General features: G+C 43.0%; 1 protein-coding gene across 1 annotated transcript in view; it reads right to left on the reverse strand.

Annotated features, from left to right (window-relative positions):
- Nucleotides 1-16,139, reverse strand: part of THADA (THADA armadillo repeat containing) — a 316,968-nt gene that overhangs the window by 147,708 nt on the left and 153,121 nt on the right. The window contains exon 29 of the mRNA XM_040993162.1: nt 5,056-5,224. Within this exon, the coding sequence (XP_040849096.1) occupies nt 5,056-5,224 (169 nt within the window). The remainder of the gene's footprint in view (nt 1-5,055; nt 5,225-16,139) is intronic.

Here is a 16,139-nt window from a genome sequence, read left to right on the forward strand (position 1 = left end):
GGATTTCACCAATTTGTGTCCATTTCTATGGGGTTGATAGACTTTGTTTCCAAATCAAGTCAAATCAAATTAGATTTAAAGAGATTAACTGAATGGGAAGGTATAAAAGAGCAGAGGTGGGCTCTTGGCTTGGTTTCCCTTGCCCTGTGAAGTTGCTATTCGCTTCACATCAACTATCAAAGCAGCAGCAGGTTCTATGTAGAAAGGACAACAGGCTTTCCAGCTCAGCATCTGAACTAGCAGTACTACCTCCATGACTGGATGCAGGTCACCCCCTCAGGCTGACAACAGCTTCCTCATTAGAGTCAGGGGACTGTGCCCCATCCTCAACACATACACACACAGCACAGCACATCTGTCCTGCTCCTCTGCCTGTCTGCGAAGGGCATTATGAAATCGCACATATAATTCAGGTGAAGCGCAGGGTGTACTCTGATGTTTATTTTACTTCTCTCATGGCAGACCTGGCAGATGTGTTAAACCGATGCTCAGCTCCACAGCCAGAAAAGTGGTTTTGACTCCAATTCTCTAGCAGAAATCAACGATCCAAACTGAGAAGGAAACCACATAAACATCAAAGTGTTTAAAAGGCCCGGCTGGTACACACTGAGAAAATTCCACAGCAGAGTTCACTGAGAAGTGAGATTGCTCAGGCCATTGAAGAGATGTGTGGAGTAGCGAAATCACATGGCTTTACTGAGGATAAAGGGAGGCTTTTGACCAGAAGAGAAAGATAAATGCAAACTGGTTTTATTCAACACATCTGTCTTTCTTTTTGCCTGCACAAAAGAGTCTGAGTCAAGAAAGGGCAAGGGTCGCCTCAATATTTTTACGCCGTCAGACAAAAAAAAAAAAAAAAAAAAAAAAAAAAAATCCAAAAGAGATAGGAAATGAAAAACTCAAAATCCAAACTCTGATTTCAAAGGGTAAATATTTCTTTATGAAACTTTAACATCTGCATTAAGTACCAGAGCCATGATTTCCCAAGATTGTATACGGGCCTGTCGCAGTAGCCTAGTGGCTAATGTCCTCACCTTGCACGCACCAGGATCCCAAATGGGCACTGGTTCTAATCCTGATGGAGCCACTTCCCATTCAGATCCCTGCTTATGGCCTGGGAAAAGCAATTGAGGACAGCCCAAAGCCTTGGGACCCAGTACCTGTGTGGGAGACCCAGAAGAGGCTCCTGGCTTCTGGCTTTGGATTGGCACAGCTCTGGAGAGTGAATCTTTGAATAGATTTTCCTCTCTATCTCTCCTCTCTGTATACCTGACTTTTAAATGAAAATAAAATCAATTATTAAAAAGAAAAAAAAAAAAAGATTGTGGATCCTACTTTTCCTCAATAGAGAACTTCCTGAACTCTAGTACGATATCTCAGGGGTGATACGTAATCTAGTAATAAGGTTCAGTCCCAACATGGAGAATTTTGGCCACAAAAGCAGACCGTTAATTCTACTTAACAGATGAGGCAGTGCTGCCAGTGTTGTTCCCGAATGAGGTCATGTTCATGGCTCTTATCGAGCCTTTATTAGGAGTTAATGTCATTTACTCCTGGCTTTTACGAACCTGCTGCATAATCTCACCTTTCCTGATGTGCACTGTTTCCAGCCATTTCAACACTGCAATTAGGAATCTCTATTTTTTTTAAAAAAACGATTAGGAAATGAGCCCTACATGTTTTGCTTTCCTCTTCTTTTTTTTTTTTTTTCCATATATACATATATATATATTTTTCAAGTCCTGCCTGTAATTTGAGTCATTTTTTGCATGGTTTCAGAAAAGCCAGAGATCAGCACATTTCTTATTTTCAAGATATACTGTAGAAAGTCTCTGAGGATTGATATATTTATGTAAACATTTTCAAAGATGTCAAAATGCATAATTCAAGAAAATGTTCTGTGAAAGAATTTGTTTTCTGATTACAAAATGATTTCCTGGTTTTGAAAAAAAAACATAATAATAACAGTTTGATATTTACTTAGCTGGCCCTGCAGGTCCCAAGGAGATTATCATCCTTTACAGGCCCAACCATCTTTTCCAGGTGCAGGCCATCAACTGATTTCAAAAGTAGCTTGATGCTGAGAAGGAATCTCCATGCTGTAGAGAGGAAAGAGTTCTTCCCAACTTAACCCCTTCTGTTCACCCTAGGAAGCACAGGGTGCAAGAGTTTCATTATGACACAGATGTGACACCTAATGGACATGACACCACATGCTGCTGGCTCCCTTTCTTCAAGCAGCATAATCCAAGCTTCATAAAGACAGGAATCTGACCAACAGCACAATGACCCCCAACTGCAAGGCTGGGGGAGTTTTCTGGCATGGCTTCATTCCCTCTGTGACAAAGGGCAACATCCCCAGTCCTAGCACCCTTGGCTAAGTGAGCCTTTGCCTGCCCCCGTGGTTCACAATCCATCTAGCAGAAAAAGCAAAGCTTGAGACCATAGGCAGGCTCAAGAAACCATGTGTTAGCTGCCAGGCAGACTGGTAAAACATGGCCAGACTAGTGGGATGGGAGGTGTGCGAGAGACAGGAGTGGGGTGGGGTGTGGGTGCGTGAGCTGTGCGACTGGTCAAGAGCCCAAGGAGAAGTTGCAACCACACTACCTCTTATGAAGCTCAGCCACGAAGTGGGTCTTCGACAACAAAAACCTGATGGCTGATCCTCCCGACATCGAACCTTCCTCCCAACTCAGCTGCAGCTCACACTTGGAGAAGCCCGTTATGCTTTACTGATTACTGCCCCTCCCTTCAAACAGGTGGCAGAGTCTTTCAGCATCGTAAGTTAGAACTTGCTTGAGCAAATGGCCACTCTGGGCTTCAGTAGTTCATCTTTTAAACCGAGACAATATTTATGCTTGCCTCTCTCTTCACCATAGGGATATAGTGAACATCCAAAGAACACACCTGCTTAAGAGTTTATCTTGAAGACACTATCAAAGACTCCACTGTGTTATCTGACACAGATGTTCTCAGAGTGTGATCCGGGACCCTCATGGGTCCAGCAGGTCTGCAGGATCAACTACTTTCAAAGTGATGTGAAGATGTTGATTTCCTCCTTCACTGTCCCTCATGGATACACAGAGGAGTCTGCCAGAGGCTACAAGGTGATGATGTCATCACCCTGACAGATAACGGAACAGGCATTGTGGGTTCTTGTGTTTCGGTGATTTCTCGGTTTTACTCCTTAGATAACGATATACAAAATCTCGTGAGAACCCTCAATAACTTTTAGGAGGGTGAAAATGTCCTCAGGCCAAATGAGAACTACAAGCCTAGAATCTAAGTCCCACCCAGTTACCAGATGGGCTAACCTCTTCTCCACCAGGAGTGTCCTTCCCTACCACTCTCTCTGCCTCATGGATTCTTTCCCTCTCGTCAGCTGGCTAACCTCCTTCAGTGACTGCTCAGATGGCATTTTATCTGAGATTCTGCCTGACATCTCCAAGCCAGGCCAAGAGGCCCTGCCATGGGAACATGTAGCACTTGATACACTGCCCTGCAATTGCTTATCTTCGGTCATTTTCTGTCCTTGGTTCTTTCAATTGCACAAGGGCTGCCTTACATCATAGTTCTGACAGTGATGCTGTTGTGCACAGTACTTGTTCAAAAGGTATTTGTTGAACATTCAAGACATCCAAGGGAGAAAGGGAATCTTACCTAGAGGGAATTACTTACTTCCTATATTAGTTTACATTATAGTACTGGCTCATTAAAACTATGAGATTAACACCAATAAGAACTATCTGTATCATTAAGTACTAGACCCTATCCAAACCACTTCAAAAGCAATCATTCATTTAGATCTCACAGAATCTCTATGAGGCATATGCTACAATAACCTGCAAACCAAAAACAAAGACACAGATGAGCAGGCAGTGTGGGTGGATTTGAGGCTCCTATCAAGACTCAAGGCTCTTGAGTCCCATGCCTTGAACCACACTACAGAATGCCTTGTAATACAGTAGTATAGCCTTCAGGCTAATCATATGTACTGAGGCCTTAAGGTCACCTCTCAGTTCTCATAAAACTAGGAACATACCTAATATTTAAATCCTACATGGAGGGCCTGATGCGATGGCTCAATGGCTAAATCCTCTCCTTGCAAATGCCAAGATGCCATATGAGCACCAACTCCTCTCCTGGTTGCTCCACTTCCCATCCAGATCCCTGCCTGTGGCCTGTGAAAGCAGTCGAGCATGGCCCAAAGTCTTGGGACCCTGCATCCGTGTGGGAGACCCGGAAGAGCTCCTGGTTCCTGGCTTTGGATTGGCTCAGTTCTGCCCCTTTTCAGGAATGAACCAGCAGAGAGAGGATCATTCCCTCTGTCTCTCCTTCTCTCTGTAAATCTTACCGCTTTTCCAATAAAAATAAAATAAAATAAACCTAAAGGAAAAAAATCCCACTTCCAGTATAAATAGTGACAGAAGCCACGGGAACAAAGGTGATCATCAATCCTACCTATTCTCATGGTAGGATTTAAGTTAGGACTGTTTCAATAAGGACTCTATTTCTCATTCATCTGTTGTACTTTAGTCTCTTCTAAAACAAGTGCTATGTCAAAAATAATGAAAATAAATCAATATGTTCATTCAAAATAAACTTTGTCCCACACTGCAGGGGAACGAGGAGGGAAAAGGTTTGCTATAGGACCGACTCTGCCTTCTGTGTGTATTCTCCTAATGCTTCATGGGCTCACTTGTCTCTCTTCAGAATACTCATAGCTTCATCCTGAACTAGGCGCTGGTCCTGCAGATGCACTTGATGGAAAAGAGCAACTCTACAGGGTTCAGAGAGGAGCTTAATGAGAATGGATATCACAGAAAACACAAGGTTTAATACAAAAGATAACGTGATGAAACTGTGTAACACTGTAGTCATGTCTGGTATGGCAAAAGCATATTCAAAAAAAGAGCTGATCTTTCAGCCATAGGAAAAAAAATTTACCGGTAAAGATAAAATCTTGTGTATCTAATCCTTACCTGCTAACAGCACATGAGAACAAAATTCATCATATGGCATTTGACATTAATTACACCACGTAATTCTACTTACCTGAAGAAGTGTTCCATGAATATGGTTTTGCCGGAGACACTGGTCAGTGCAGTTGGGAAGTGAGGCCAACAGAGTTTGGATGGTATTAGGAATCTGGTCTAGTGTAACAAATGGGACCAAGGCCCGAGCTGCCATCTCACGGGAGCGGTAGACAGGTGAGCGTCCACACCTAGGAAGAAACAGAAATGCAAAACTATTCAATATTCCTCTCCACATCTATGTTTTCACAGTAATGATATTCTATCAGGTGCAGGCTGCAATATCAAATCTGGAGGAGCAAGGGTCAGGAATATTCCTTATTTCAAATGATTTTTAAAAATACTTGCCTGGGACTAGTCCTTGTTTTATATGTACCAGGATCCCATTTGGGTGCAGGGTCATATCCCTGCTGCTATGCTTCCTTTCCAGCTTCCTGCTTGTGGCCTGAGAAAGCAATCAAAGACAGCGCAAAGCCTTCTTGGGACCCTTTACTCATGTGGGAGACTTGGAAGAAGCTCCTGGCTCTTAGCTTTTGATTGGCTTAGCTCTAGCCATTGCGGCCATTTGTGAAGTAAACCAGCAGATGAAAGATCTTTTTCTCTGTATCTCTTTCAAAACAAACTTCCCTTATTTCAAATGATATTCTTTTGTATTTGTATTAGCTCTAAAGGTGACTCTACATTTGTAAAAAAAAAAAAAAATCAACAATATCTAGAATTCCAGCCACAGAAATTACATAGATAAGTTTATAGTTATGTAAAGAGCAAGAGTGAGTGCTTATTTTTAATAACCAAACAACTATTGCTTGTAAAAGCCTGTGTATCAAATCTTGACAATGAGCAAAAAAACTGTGGTAAATGCCAAGAGTAAAATAGTCATTATTGTGTTTGAGCAAATGATAAACAGATGATCTCTACTTTACAGTTACAGGAAGCCTGAAGTTGGAAGATGGAACTCAGGGAAGCAAGTGTGATTCCAGAAAATCACCGGAAGCCAGTAAGTTGTTTCAAGCAGGAACAGAGGTATAAAGCAAGGGTAAAAATGCTCAGGGAGATGTATGTGGTTGAAGTCAAGGCTTATCAATTAGTCTGAATGTTAAGATGAGAATGTGGGTCACACATTCATACTGCGGAGTGTCTCAAATGGTAGCCCACGTGGTTTGAACTTACTATGAAAGGATAAAAGATGGTTGTCCTCCAAGTCACAGAATCATTGCTTCTACGCCGATTCACACCCATGGACACACAGGACTATGTGAAGGTCATTGAAAAAACAGATAATCTCAGGGGATATTAAGTTGCAAACACTCAAAACCTGAGAGGCTCCAACCATTTTGCTGAAGACTGAGGCTAAAGTTCCACATGTAAGTCCTGGCATAAATGAGCTCCTGATTAGAACTTTCAAGAATTCATGACATTATAGCCAATGAAAAAACGAACTCAAAGTATTCAGCTGTCAAGATTAGGACAGGGAACAACAGAAGAGAAAAGAGATTGCCTCTTGATCATTTTCAAAATTAATCTGTGTTCCAAGAGGAAATTACAGACTCACATGGCCTTGTAGGATAGGCAGCACAGAGGACCAAATGTCTATGACCAAAATGTCTGTTACACCCCAGAAGTATCATCCTCTAACATGACAGTACAAATACAATTTTTGTACAAATGGAATAACCCTGACAGGATTTCATCATGGGAGTGGTGAGGAGGAGGAGGTAAGGAGAGAAAAAAGAGGTTTAGAGTAAGTGAAAACACAGTGTCACTTTTCTATCACCATGTAGTTTCAAGCCTGAGAAGCAACTGATGCCCATCATTCTCTGGGAAGACATGTCATCCTACAGAAAGGGACCAGGTGACAATAGGTAGCTCAACAATTTCTACTGTTCTTTGGTTAGGTTCAGTCAAGTCATGTATTTTCTCAATTGATTTTCCCTTTAAAATGAATATCTAATCTGTAATTGCTAAACACAATAAAATACTTGCTTTAGTCTGCAGGGGGTTGAGGTGGGGTGGTAAGAAAACTTCATCTGACAAAGAAAATATACTGAAAATGTCAGCAAGCTTAATTAGCAAATGACCTCACTCAATACAGCATAGTCATTTGTTAGAAGCTTCCCTGGCTATCTGTCCTCCATCCTTCCATCTCTCTCTCTCTTTCTTTCTCTCTCTTTCTCTCTCTCTCTCTCACACACACACACTCACACTCTCTGCCTTATAGTGTTTTATGTTACCAAAAAGGCTCTTGTATATAAATGTTTCTTTTCAAATACAAATAACTCTGACATAGTTACAGATGTTTAGTTTTCAATTAGCAGTAACTGTACACTAAAGAATGCCCCTCCTTTTGCCCCCAACCTCTTGCAAATGATGATTTCCCAAAGGAATCTGGCATCCATACAGCAGGAAGAATGGAAAGTGGGAAAAAGGCCAGAATTTTCTACTTTCGGATATCCTGGGTTAGGGGACTTTCCAAATGCACACAGCCAGGTTAAAAAAGAAAAGATCTCCTCACAAAAAGTAATGCAATTACAGAAAAAGAAAGAGAGGAAAGCCACTTTTTAAAGTGATACTTAAATAACATTCATTTTAAAGCAATGATTAAATGTAATTTCAAGCTTTTTTCTACTGCAAATTGCTTAAATGGAAGTATAGATTACAGTCAAATTTATATACACACACACCAGGGCCCTCCAAAAAGTTTGTGACAAAGTAGAATTTTGGTGCAAGGTGTTCTTATAATTCAATTTTCCATGAAATACCTGAAAGCCCCTCCTATATCATATATACATCAAGCAAAAAGCATTTCCAGCTACTTTTTTCGTAAGCTACTAGGGAATGAAGAGGATCTGATGAGAAAATTTAGCATCTAGTAGTTATAAAGATTGAAAACTAGAGTACCTGGATGTTCACTCTGCTTGAAAAAGTTTTGCGACTTGCCCAAGTCTGAGTAACATATCTGAGGCTCAAGAACTGGCACTGCTTTATCCCCAATGCTCTGATGTGAAGTCCAGGCCACTCTTCAATATCTGAAAGGAAGGTATAGGTTCCGGGGCTGCCTGTGGTTACCAAGCTCCATGAGTGGCCGAGTCCCTCATAAAAGTCTGCATAGTATTTGCAGAAACTTCAAAACAAAGTTACCACACTATGCTGTTTAGGGAGTAATGACAAGAAATAAGTCTGTCTATGCTTAGTAGAGATGCCTTTTTCCAGTGGTCTGCAGCTCGTTGAGCTCACATGTGCAGAGTGCGCAGGTGGGTGGCTCGGAGAGTGGCCTGGAGAAAGGTTTCATAACACACCACGTGTAGGTCTGGTCTGGTAGCACTGTATTCACAGGGCTCCCTATGGCCGCATCCAAGATAATTAAGACCATGACATGAATTCTGCAAGTTTTAAAAGCTAAGGCAACAAACTGATCAGAAAGCAAGGAAATTCTCTTAGTGGACTTTAAGACACAGTGACATTTGAAAGTGGATGAAAGAGTGAGATAGCCTGTTGTCTTCTTTGAAACAAAGCAAATATATTTTTACTTTTCACACCCTGGGAAAAATCACTTCCTCAACAGCCCTAGCTGTGGTCTAGACCTAAACAGCAAGTCCTGCACAGAATCTGCAACATCCCCCGAAAAAGTGTATTCAAAGCTCTAGCCCACTCACTTGAACAAACCAGTTCTCTGTGCATTCTAATCACACAAGCACTGACTGCCTACCATAAGTTCTGCCTTGTGTGACAAGACACATATGTAACAGTAGTGTTTTAGTCTCACAAGTATATAGCTCTTGGTAATTAAAAATGTGTCTGCCTGCACACCTGTAATCTCTTTACTATACAACATGGTTGTAGGGCAAGAGGGCATTATAAAACTCAAAAGCAAAAAATAAATGAGGCTCAGAAGGCTAGCTGAGCCATGTAGGATGTGTAAGCAGCAGTGCCTGGGCCAGAAGTGCAGCCCAGGGTTCTAACAGAATTTTTTAAGCCTAAGCTGTAGCTCACACCTGGAAACCAAGGGAACATAAAAAATATCCCCTGGCTTCCATAAACACAAACTTTAACTTATAAGTATGTGAAAAATCTCTAAATAAGTGGCTTTTTGTTGCTGTGTAACATTTTTTTGGATCATGAAAACATTTCAGAATCTCATGTAAACCACAGATTCCCTCATAAGGGAAACAGATTTATGAACATATACACACAGTGTCCCCTACACCCTCAGGAAGTTTGTGATGTGCATTCAAAACTCCTGGGGTGGGCCTTCAGCCTAGGATTGGAATTCTCGTGTCCCACACTGTAGTGTTTGGTTTTGATACTTGACTCCAACTCCTGTCCCCAGCTTCCTGCTAATACATACAGTGGAATGCAGTGGTGACAGCTCAAGGAAATGGGCCTTTCACCGATGTGGGAAAACTGGACTGGCTCCCAGCTTTGGCCTGCTCTGGTTTCAGTCCAAGCAGCTGTGAGCACTTGGGGAGTGAACCAGTGGATGTGAGCTCTGTCTCTTAATGTTCTTCTTAGAAAACAGGGGCTAATTATTGCTTCTTAAAGCAATTCCTAATACAGGACTTTATACTTAAAAAAAATCTTTTATGTATCTGAAAGAGTTAGAAGAGAGTTCTTTCATCTGCTGATTCACTCCCCAGATGGCTGTAGTGGCCAGTGCTGGTCCAGGCTGAAGCCAGGAGCTTCATTCAGACATCCCAAGTAGGTGGCAAAAGTCCAAAGTCTTGGGTCATCTTCTGATGTCCTTTCCAAGCCATTAACAGAGAGCTGGATGGAAAATGGAGTGGCCAGGACATATCCAGGATGCCAGGCATTGCAGATAGCAGCTTTATCTAGAATGTTGCAATAACAGCTCCAAAAGTATTAAATTGAACAAAACGAAACCCTTGAGGCATATTTCCCAGACCCAGGTTAAGAATCTGCAGCTGTTTCTTTGCACACAGTAAATGACTTAATAGAGTGTGGTTGGTTATCAGCTGTGTGTCCTGCTTCATCTGCTTCATGTAACACAGTGATGGGGCTTAGGACACTGCTCATAGAGGGACCCCGGTTTAGAGACAGAACATACCCTGCTGATACCAAATTCTTGGTGCAAAAGGAAACACACACACACGCACAGAGATGCAGAGAAAAAAAAGTGCTGGGGCAGCTCCCAATAGAGATCAAGGACCCTCGATGTAGGACACAGAGTACCTCTGGACTCTGGGGACACAGTGGAGTTGAGCCTGCAGCTGTTTGAGCTTGACAGGACCACTCTGCCAAGATCGGCCCCAGACAGGCAGCTGAGGCACTGCCGGCCACAAGGAACTGCCAGTCGTGGGAGGTGGGCTCCTAGAGAGGGGGGTGGGCAGCAGATGAGAGGAGCCTGAGCTGTGCCTGAGTGGGGAAGCTGAGAACACCTGCATGTGATGGCAGAGTCTCCCTCAGGCCAGCACCTTTCCCTCTAGCAGCCCAAGTGTACTGCAAGGGTCCCCGGCAGAATGCCAACTGCAAGCAGGCTTGGGCTCCGTGCTGCAGAAACACCTTTATCATTTACGTTGCTCGTTTCCACTGGGAGATCAAAGTCATTATCATTTTAAGATGAGGAAAATAAGAACTCCCCACATTTCTTCCGTTATAAAACTAGCAACTGGAAAGCGCTGTATGCGAACAGGACCTCTCCACCTGAACGCTTCAATCTAGATAAGACTTTACAATGCAGTTGCCTCAAAATCCCCAAGGCCCCAATGTTTCCACAGGCGTTTGACCTAATCACACTGAGACATGATGATGTATGGAATCTCCCAGTCTGCAACTGGTAGACTGTGAAGCAGAGTAGTAAGGATGAAGCTGACCACACCACCATTTAGTGAGTACTGATGTAGGATGAGACTTGGTGTCCTCAGTCTGACCAATCCTCAAGCTCCCCGCTAAACTCACACTAGAATGCCACACCATTATGGTGCTGGCAAATGACAAGCCAAAGTTGAGGCAAGGTGAGAGGTAAGAGGCTAACACCTCTGCTATACCATTTTCAGAAAATTACCCTGTTTCTTCCAACAGGTCGGCTACTCCTGAGTACAGGTTCAGCCTCGCTGAATTGAACATCTCTCCACCCTAGTGTCCGGGGAACCCTCCCTTTTCCTCTGAACTCTACTAAGGTATAACTTTGTTTTGTAAACTCTAAACTGAACTGCTCCTGGTCAGAACCAGTCACTTCCTTTCCTGTGCCCAGCCTGCAGTTGCACATCTGGCTCTGTCAGAACACAAGTGAATTTTATTTACCTTCCCCCTAGAATCATCAAGTTTACTACTCAAATGACCTTCAGAGCAGAGAAAGGCATATTTTATATAGAGAGAAAGAGAATCAGGTAGATCCTGATCTGCTACACTTTGCAAATGGCTGTAATGGCAAGAGCTGAGCTGATCTGAAGCTGTGAGTCAAGAGCTTCTTTGGCTCTCCCAGACTAGGGAGAGGGCCATCCCCAGTCCCAGCAGGGAGCTGGATCAGAAGTGAAGCAACTGGGACATGAACCAGTACCCATATGGGATGCTGGCAACAGTGGGCAGATTAGCTTGCTACAATACCATAACAGCCCCAGAAACAAGGTTTTTATAATTCTTTATCACGGAGCACATAGGACAGGAGCTAAGAGTATGTCCCAGCATCCAGAAGACCTTATTAAATCTAAGCCCTGACACTAGTGCATGGACCTTAGACAAACAATTAAGACTCCTACATTTTTGTCTTCCAGATAATGGGGAAAGAGTACTTGCCTAACAGGACTCTGGGAAAACTTGAATAAAATAATGTGTGTCAGACACAATTCCTACTAAACAGGATATGATCAATAATTGGTAGCTACCATCAAATCTAGCAGATAGGTTAACTCAAAGACTTAAACCCTTTATGGACACACGCAGAACCTGTTTTTTCCCAGTGTTCTGTTTCAGCCAGTGACCAAGGAAAACAGAGCCCCGCTGTACCCTACAGACCCCAAGTGCTCACAAAGGCCCGCCTTTCTCCAGCCCTTCCTGAAAGAGCTGGAAAGGAAAGAGGGAGGTTTAAGTTTCCTTAGGGCCTTTTGACTTGTTCAGGAGAGACCCACTGGCTTTTTTCCCTATGTCCAGGGCCCAAGTCTATTTTCTGTTGATTCCATGCCATAACAAGATTTTTTCCTTTTGTTGTATGTGGTTCAAAGTTTCAAATCTTGCCTTCAGGAAAACAAGAACATGAGTGGGTATATTTACATGCATAAAAGAGGGAAACCACTAAAAAATAAAGCTTGTACCCAGTGAGTTTGAAAAAGCAAACCATGTCCAATGCCTATGAAATATGTCTTTGTTATGAAACTGAAGTCCCTCTTCCACATTCTCAGGTGAGCTCAGCGAGGAGTTGCCAGATTCCCTGTTTATCCCTCCTGTACCAATATTCAGTTCAAAGGCTTGATCTACCCTCATTTGGACAAACTAGCCTAGCACTTACTGCAGTGTTGCCTTCTTCATAACTCATGGCTTTCCTTAAATATTTTTCTTGGAAAGTAATGGGCTCAAGACTTTTTGAAATTTTTATTTCATTTTATTTACTTGAAAGGCAAACAGAGAGAGGCCTCTCATCAGTTATTTCAGGGAGTCACAGACCTGCCCATCACCTGCTGACTCCCAGGATACCCATCAGCAGGAAACTGGAATCAGAAATGGAGCCTGGATTCAAACCCAGGTTCTCCAGTAAGAGATATGAGCATCCAAGGTGGTATAACTACTAGGCCAAATGTCTACTCCTTTGTTCCTTTTTTTAAGAGCAGACAGTACTTAGGCAAATATATGTATATTTTTACCACTTATGGACAACAAAATAAACATTTCTGCAGAAGGTATAGCCCCTTTTTCTAACTCTGTCTACTGGCAAACTCAAGGCAGCAACTGCTCTTTGCAAATTAATATTAATGAGCATATTAAATTTTTTTGTGAATAAATACTAACAATAAGCCACAACAGAGCATATGAAAACTATAATGCGTGTCCACTTGGGACAAGACTAACCACAGAGCCAAAGTCTTAGAAGACACACCCATATCAGGTCACTTCCACTTGGCCTCACAGTTCCCAAGGCTTTGTCAAGTCTGTTGACTCCCGGCTGTGAGAATGCTGAGCTGGAATCAGCCTGTGTTACCTCGACGTCCCTACACTTGCTGCTGTAAGAAGGCGGCAAGGACAAAGGTCACGGATATAGTGGCCAAGGTGACATGCAGTCATCCTTAGAGTGCTAGGAACCAAAGTGAGGGGGAATTCTTCAAGTGGGGAGAGCTCTGTTTTCACTTTAAAAAGCTCTGAACCACACATTTTAGTTACTGGGAATTACAAATTCCTTCAATAAATGATAGGTTGCATGACTGTTGAATGTTAATCCTTGATTATGTGAAGATACAAACACATCAGGATGAAGTATGAAAATTACACCTCATCTGAAATTTCATTTAAGTCTTTCATTCTTCTCTTCTCAAACAACAGCAAATATGATTGGAAACGAGCTTTCCAGATTCCACTCAAATGTTTTGGACAGCTGGAAAGCAGGTTTTCTTCTGGAACACCAACGTGCAGGATACCTTAACAATAATTCTCCTACTCTGGGAAAAGTACGAACAAAACTTTATAGCCACATACGCAGACATTAGAAGTTCCACAGAAGAAAAGGAAACTATCAATATTAGTCTTTACCTAAAGGAAAAACAGTGTTATAGAAGATGAAAAAACATATAAAGAGCTATCATAACACACATAAAATTTTTCCTAATCAAATGGAAGTAACCACTAAATTTCACTGGAAATCTTGGCACAATCTCGCCTGTCAGTCCAGCTGTGGGTCTCCTCTCTGATGTTGGTTCAATGAGTAACTGGGTCTACTGGTCTCCAGCAACAACTGGAAAAGCATTCTGCATCTGTTCTAGGGGATCTTGGGATGGGGTGAGACACATATAGGTAGGGGCTGAGGATGGCAGCTTCTACAGACTGAGTAAAAGCACTGCACAAAACCCCTCAAGATGTCACTCCCCTGGCTTCCCAAATGACCAAATGACTCTCGGGGTCCACAAATTTGTCCTAGGGGCTGAAGGCAGTCACTAGCGACAGCATGTCTTCTCTCCTGACAGGAAGTGAATGCGCCGGACCATGAGTCTTCAGCAGGGAAGTCTCCTTTTGGTGTTGGTCACTATTCAAAGGCCAAGTTTTCAGAATGATTTTAATACAGAAGGAACTCACCCCACTACGCTTTAGAGCAAGTGTTTCCATATTTATAGCAAGCGATTTTCCTATTAAAAAGCACAGGCCTGAGATGTCAATTTAAGAAGCTGTACAAGGTAAAGACAGAATTTACCCAGTTTTCTTTTCTAAATCCTATCACATGATTGGGGAGAAGGTTTAAAAAGAAATTTTAGGGCCTGGCACAGTAGCCTAGTGGCTAAAGTCCTTGCTTTGCATGCACCGAGATCCCATATGGATGCCGATTCTCATCCTGGCAGTCCAGTTGTCTATCCAGCTCCCTGCTTGTGGCCTGGGAAAATAATCGAGGATGAACCAAGGCCTTAAGACATTACACTCGTGTGGGAGACCAAGAAGAGGCTCTTGTCTCCTGGCTTCAGATTGGCTCCGCTCTGGGCGTTGTGGCTGCTCAGGGAGTGAACCATCGGACGGAAGATCTTTATCGCTGTCTCTCCTTCTCTCTGTATACCTGACTTTCCAATAAAAATAAAATAAATCTTGGGCCTGGCATGGTAGCCTAGTGGCTAAAATCCTCACCTTGCACACACCAGGATCCCATGTGGGCACCAGTTCTAATCCTGGCAGCCCCGCTTCCCATCCAGCTCCCTGCTTGTGGCATGGGAAAGCAGTCAAGGATAGCCCAAAAACTTGGGAACCTGCACCCATTTGGGAGACCTGAAAGAGGCTCCTGGCTTCAGATCAGCTCAGCTCCAGCTGTTGCAGTGGCTTAGGGAGTTCATCATTAGAAGCAAGATCTTTCTCTCTGTCTCTCCTCCTCTCTGTATATATGACTTTCCAATCAAAAAATCTTCTAAAAATTTTTTTAAAAAGCTATTTTTAGTTTTGATTTTTCAGCTTTCAAATATCCTAGAACAAAGATGTCTACTGCCAGGCCGGCGCGATAACATAGTGGTTAAAGTCCTTGCCTTACACATGCCGGGTTTCCATGTAGGCACCGGGTTCCCATGTGGGCCCAGGTTCTAATCCTGGCGGCCCCTGCTTCCCTTCCAGCTCCCTGCCTATGGCCTGGGAAATCAGTCAAGTACAGCCCAAAGCCTTGGGACACTGCACGCGCGTGGGAGACTCAGAAGAGCTCCTGGCTCCTGGCTTCGGATTGGCTCAGTTTCAGCTGTTGCGGTCGCTTGGGGAGTGAATCATCGGATGGAAGATCTTCCTCTCTGTCTCTTCTCTCTGAATATCCGCTTTTCCAATAAAGATAAATATCTTAAAAAAAAAAAGATGTCTACTGCCACATGAAACGCAAGTTTCTCATTCTGGCATGCAAAATAGCTTAAATGTAGCTCAACAGATCAGACAAACCACGGGTGCCAAGTAAACCTTTCTTTGGCCAAATGTTTTTGATTTTTCAAAACACTATTTTTATTTGAAAAGGAGATTTACAGTGAGGGATAGAGAGAGAGACGAGGGAGAGAGGACCAGTTCTCTTATGGGATGCTAGCAGCACAGCTGGAGGCTTACCCTGGAAGCCACAGCACCAGCTGTTTTTCAACTTGAAAGGTAAAGAGACAAATCTCCCATCTTCTTGTTCAGTTCCCAAAGGCCAACAACAGCCGGGGCAGGGACAGACCAAAGCAAGGAGCCAGGAACTCAATCTGGGTCTCCCACATGGGTAGAGGAAATCTAGCCACTTGAGCCATCATCGGCTGCCCAACAGGGTACATATTACAGAATTGGGAGCAGAGCCAGAATATGAACCAGGCATTCCAAAGCAAGACCTTACATGCTATGCCAACCCTCAGCCCCTAGTTTAACTCTTCAGGTGAGTACCTCTGAAACACTCTATTAAAATCTTACAACACCTAAGCATCATGTCAGTCAAGTGAGTATTCAATATGGTGCTAATTTTAAAAATAA

Source organism: Ochotona curzoniae, unplaced genomic scaffold, assembly GCF_017591425.1.
Source record: "Ochotona curzoniae isolate NIBS_2020 unplaced genomic scaffold, NIBS_Ocur_1.0 contig_883, whole genome shotgun sequence".
In the NCBI taxonomy this organism is placed as follows: Eukaryota; Metazoa; Chordata; class Mammalia; order Lagomorpha; family Ochotonidae; genus Ochotona; species Ochotona curzoniae.